The 4,270-nt window shown below is 32.9% G+C and overlaps 1 protein-coding gene across 1 annotated transcript; it reads left to right on the top strand.

The window, feature by feature from the left end:
* The first annotated feature begins 1,787 nt into the window (after positions 1 to 1,787).
* Positions 1,788 to 3,856, top strand: LOC133338112 (large ribosomal subunit protein mL38). Its single transcript, XM_061546301.1, has 6 exons — positions 1,788 to 1,957; positions 2,041 to 2,196; positions 2,720 to 2,865; positions 2,927 to 3,138; positions 3,203 to 3,501; positions 3,564 to 3,856. The coding sequence occupies exons 1-6, from the start codon at positions 1,813 to 1,815 to the stop codon at positions 3,854 to 3,856; spliced, it is 1,251 nt and encodes a 416-aa protein (XP_061402285.1). The 5' UTR covers positions 1,788 to 1,812.
* Positions 3,857 to 4,270: the final 414 nt, after the last annotated feature.

Raw genomic sequence — 4,270 nt, 5'->3', positions numbered from 1 at the left:
ACTTATAGGCCCATATTCTGTTAAGAGTCCCCTTAGCTAACCTGTGGAAAAATAATATTTATTAGAAAAACATTTTATATTTAATGCGAACAAATTTAACATATTTACCTGATAATTCAAATTGCCTTAACGATTATATCAATCCATTCTAAATGGAAAACCCCGATTTATGTTTTTTTTTTTAAGATTTTGAATTGGCTGTTATTTGGTATCTAGGAACTTTGTGGATAAGAAACTGTTTCACGAAATGTTCCGTGAAATGTTATGGATTCCATTTCCTCTTAGCTTCAATTTACCAAAGCATAGTGTCCATATGAAATTCAAGCTTAATTTTAACTATTTTAAATCTCCACCTAATGGTTGAAGGTTTATAAAGTTCAGCCCGGACGAACATTACGACGTTTTTACTTGCTAATGACGTTTTTACTAAATTGCCTAAAAGAAACTTTATCTAACACCCACAATGGTGTGGAGGAACTTATGAATCAAAATCTTTTCTAGCGTTCATCTGTACAAACATAGACATTAATTAAAAATTGAACTATTTAAATAAATATTTGGGTATTCAACTTACCATGGTGATTAATAGAAACTTCATCAAGGATCCAAGGAACATTAGTTGTTTTTTATTTATTAATTTTCTTGTTGATTATTATGTCGAATAAATCACCGATATAGGGTAAATTTGTTTAAACCTCTTATGTAATTAATAAAATTAGTTATGTTTCTTATTTTATATGTAATTTGTGTCCTTTTCTAACAAAATCAATAAAAAGAAATGCCTTTGTTCCAAATTGCGCCATTTTCAGCTTGTTTTCCTTTTTAACTGTCATTTACCACTACGTTACGTTCTCACCACTAATTAGCACTCTCTCTCTCATCCATGTGTAATTTATTGAGAATGGTGTTTATATCACTCTTGTTACTGTGATTGTCTTAGAAATTTAATTGGTTATACAAATATTTTCCATATTATTTTTTTTATTTTATACATAATTTTGCTCCTTTTTTAATAAATTAAATAAATTAAAAAGTTACGCCTTTGTACCAAATTGCGCCATTTTCTGCTTGTTTTTCTTTTAAACTGTCATTTAGCACTACGTTACGTTCTCACCACTAATTGACACTCTCTCTCTCATCCATGTGTAAGTTATTGTGAATGGTGTTTATACCACTCTTCTTACTGTGATTGTCTTAGAAATTTATTTGGTTAATCATTGCTTTTTGTTTATTTTTATTAATTATATATATATATATTTGCTTGAAGATGTGTCTCTTTTGAATAAATTTAATTAAATATGATTACTTTTTATTTTCAAATTACCTGTAAGGTATTGTTTTTTGTTACTGTTTACCCCTACGTTACGTACTGCCCACTAACCAACTACCACACTCATGGACCTTTTATTGTGAATGATAACAGCACATAAAACCATTGTGAATGACTTTTAAGAAAACAGCTGTTTTAATTTGATGAGGTAGACGTTGATGGCAAACTATCGGTAAACTGATAATCTTTAAAGAAATGTTTTACAATAGAATAGATTAAATTAAATCAAATCAAAATAAGACAGTGCATTGAATTTATTAAGCAATTATTTAATTTTTAAATAAATATGTTACATATTTGTGTGGATTTTTAAATAAAAATATAAACCCTTTTCAACCTTACCGATAAATCAATCACAATCAAACGTTTTATCGATACTGTCATCTCCAATAGTCCCCCCATCACTAGTTCGGAGGCCGGGACAATTTGGGTTATAGCAAATTACGCGAGGAAATAAAAATTGAATGAAATATTAAATAAAAATGGCATTTAGCAGTCTTTTGGTAAAAACACAATTGCCACAAAGCCTACGGCAATCGACTCCGTTGTTGTTGGCCTGCCGTCAGGGTCATACGGTGCGTGGTAAACCAGTCGGTGTAGCCAAAACATTGGAACAACGTTTGGCAGGTAAATAATGGTGTTGTAATCACTATAGTGAACGAAATATGATTTAATTTATTTCGATTTTTTTTTGTTCTAACATAATTTAGAGGAAAATAAACAGGATCCGGAATTGACGGCTCGTGTTAATATTGGCCTACCCAAATTGAAGCAATCACGCTCCGAACTGTTCAAAGATCGTTGGGCCCATATTAAGGCACAACGTGCCAATACTGAATTGGAGAAGAAAACGAGAAGTCAACAGTGTAAGTAAAATAATTAAATAAAAGGACTGACTTGCATGGGGACGATGACGGGAGAAAGGAAAATACCAAAACTACAAAAACTCAGGGGGAATATTGGACGAGGGCATTAGACATACCGAAAATCAGGGTTGATCAATAAGAACCAATTGGTATATAAAATAAATATGTACTACCCAATGAAAATCCAAAATTACAGCCAATTTCGTTAATAAAAGTCCCCAAAATATAGAAGTTAGAAAGATCTCGTTATTTGGGGATTACCCCAAAAAGTTTTCCAATATCGATCATCATATGTAGGAAAATTGGTTATCGCATGAAAACCCGAAATATAAATACGGCTTTATTTCTTCTGGTCACGAGGACTGGAATTATGGACTTGCACAAGAAAACAATTAAGAAGTTCTAATCAGGCCCCATAGTGATTCTCATCTAAAAATTTTAAACAATTCTCGATCGGACCTTCTTGTTCCAACTTAAGCCAATATTTTTCTAAAATGTAATATCCATACAATTTCCATTTCAGTACTCATTGACTTGGATGAAGTTCAAAAAGACTATGGTCAAACAACTCGTGGTTTTGATTTACGCGTCATTGCCGATCACTATGGCATTTTCGAAGATTTATTCGGGGCTGCCTATTTTGTGCCCAGAGTCAATTTGAATATACAGGTAAGAAATTTCTTTAGAATTCAAATAGGGAAAATATCCATTTTTAAATTCCTCTTTTCAGTATGAAGCTGATGCCGAAACCTTGGTGCCCGTTTACAATGGCAACATTATTAAACCCAAAGAGGCTAGAAATCAGCCATTGGTAAGCTTTGATGGTACCACCGATCCCATTACGGGTAAACCACAAAAAGAAGATTCCTATTGGACATTGGTAGCCACAAATCCCGATGGACATTTTAATGCCGACGATAAGGAATATGTACATTGGTTTGTGTACGTCTATCAACCCATATTAAATCAAATTTAAATCTAAAGTTTAAATGTTTTTCTATTGCAGATCCAACATCCCCAATGGTGATGTTGCAAAGGGTGAAGTAATTGTCAATTACCTGCCACCATTCCCACCCAAAGGTATTGGTTTCCAACGTTTTGTATTTGTGCTCTACAAACAGAACAAGAAGCTCGATTTTAGCTCACTGAAATTAGCCGATGCCGATTATGTTAATTTGGATAAACGTACATTTAAAACCTATGATTTCTATCGTCAATATCAAGATGATATTACGCCAGCTGGTTTGGCTTTCTATCAAACGGATTATGATAAGTCGTTGACAAAATTCTACCACGATGTGTTGAGTAAGTTTTTCTATACGATAATTATTTAGAAATTATTTAAACTTCTTGTTTTCCTTTCTCAGACATTAAGGAACCCATTTTCGAATATGACTTCCCTGAACCCTATTTGGCTGATCAGAAATTCTTCCCCTTGCGCCAGGCCTTCAATCTGTACATGGATCGTCATCGTGACATTAAACAAGTGAACAAAGAATATTTGGAACGTAAATTGTCAAAAACGCATCCATTCGAAGGTCCAGAACCCGAACTGCGTTATCCCAATGCTCATCCCATTAAGAATAAACCATCATGGTTGCGCACCGAAATTAGAAAGGAACGTTTACGTATTGGCCGTATTAATGATTATTTGAATTAAAAAATGCTGCTGTTGTTTAAGTTAGGAGAGAAATTGTTGAGCTATGTTGATGTGTGTTCTATAAAATAGAATAAACAAAAAAATATTATTTGGAAAGCTTTGTTCTTTCTGGAATACAATGTTGACTGCCAAGCTCTATGAAAGTTGTTACGTACAACGTTGCAATGACCAAAGAAAAAATCACTCCAGAAGTGGAGTGTATGCCTAGTATTCCTATCCAGACCTATATCGTTGGAGCTATATACTCTAGTGTTTCACATACGGAAAATATGGAAGTCTGAAAAAATATATTTTAAATAATCTGAAAAATATTTTTAAAAATATTTTCGCCTCTTTCAAAAATATCTACGCCTCTTAAAAAAAATCTACGACAGTTCTGGAGTTTTGTTCAAAGGGTTTTTTTTGGCATTCGAA

Source organism: Musca vetustissima, unplaced genomic scaffold, assembly GCF_032173495.1.
Source record: "Musca vetustissima isolate MV318-11 ecotype Yass unplaced genomic scaffold, APGP_CSIRO_Mvet_v1 utg2045, whole genome shotgun sequence".
NCBI lineage: Eukaryota > Metazoa > Arthropoda > Insecta > Diptera > Muscidae > Musca > Musca vetustissima.
This window is presented reverse-complemented; position numbering and strand designations above follow the sequence as displayed.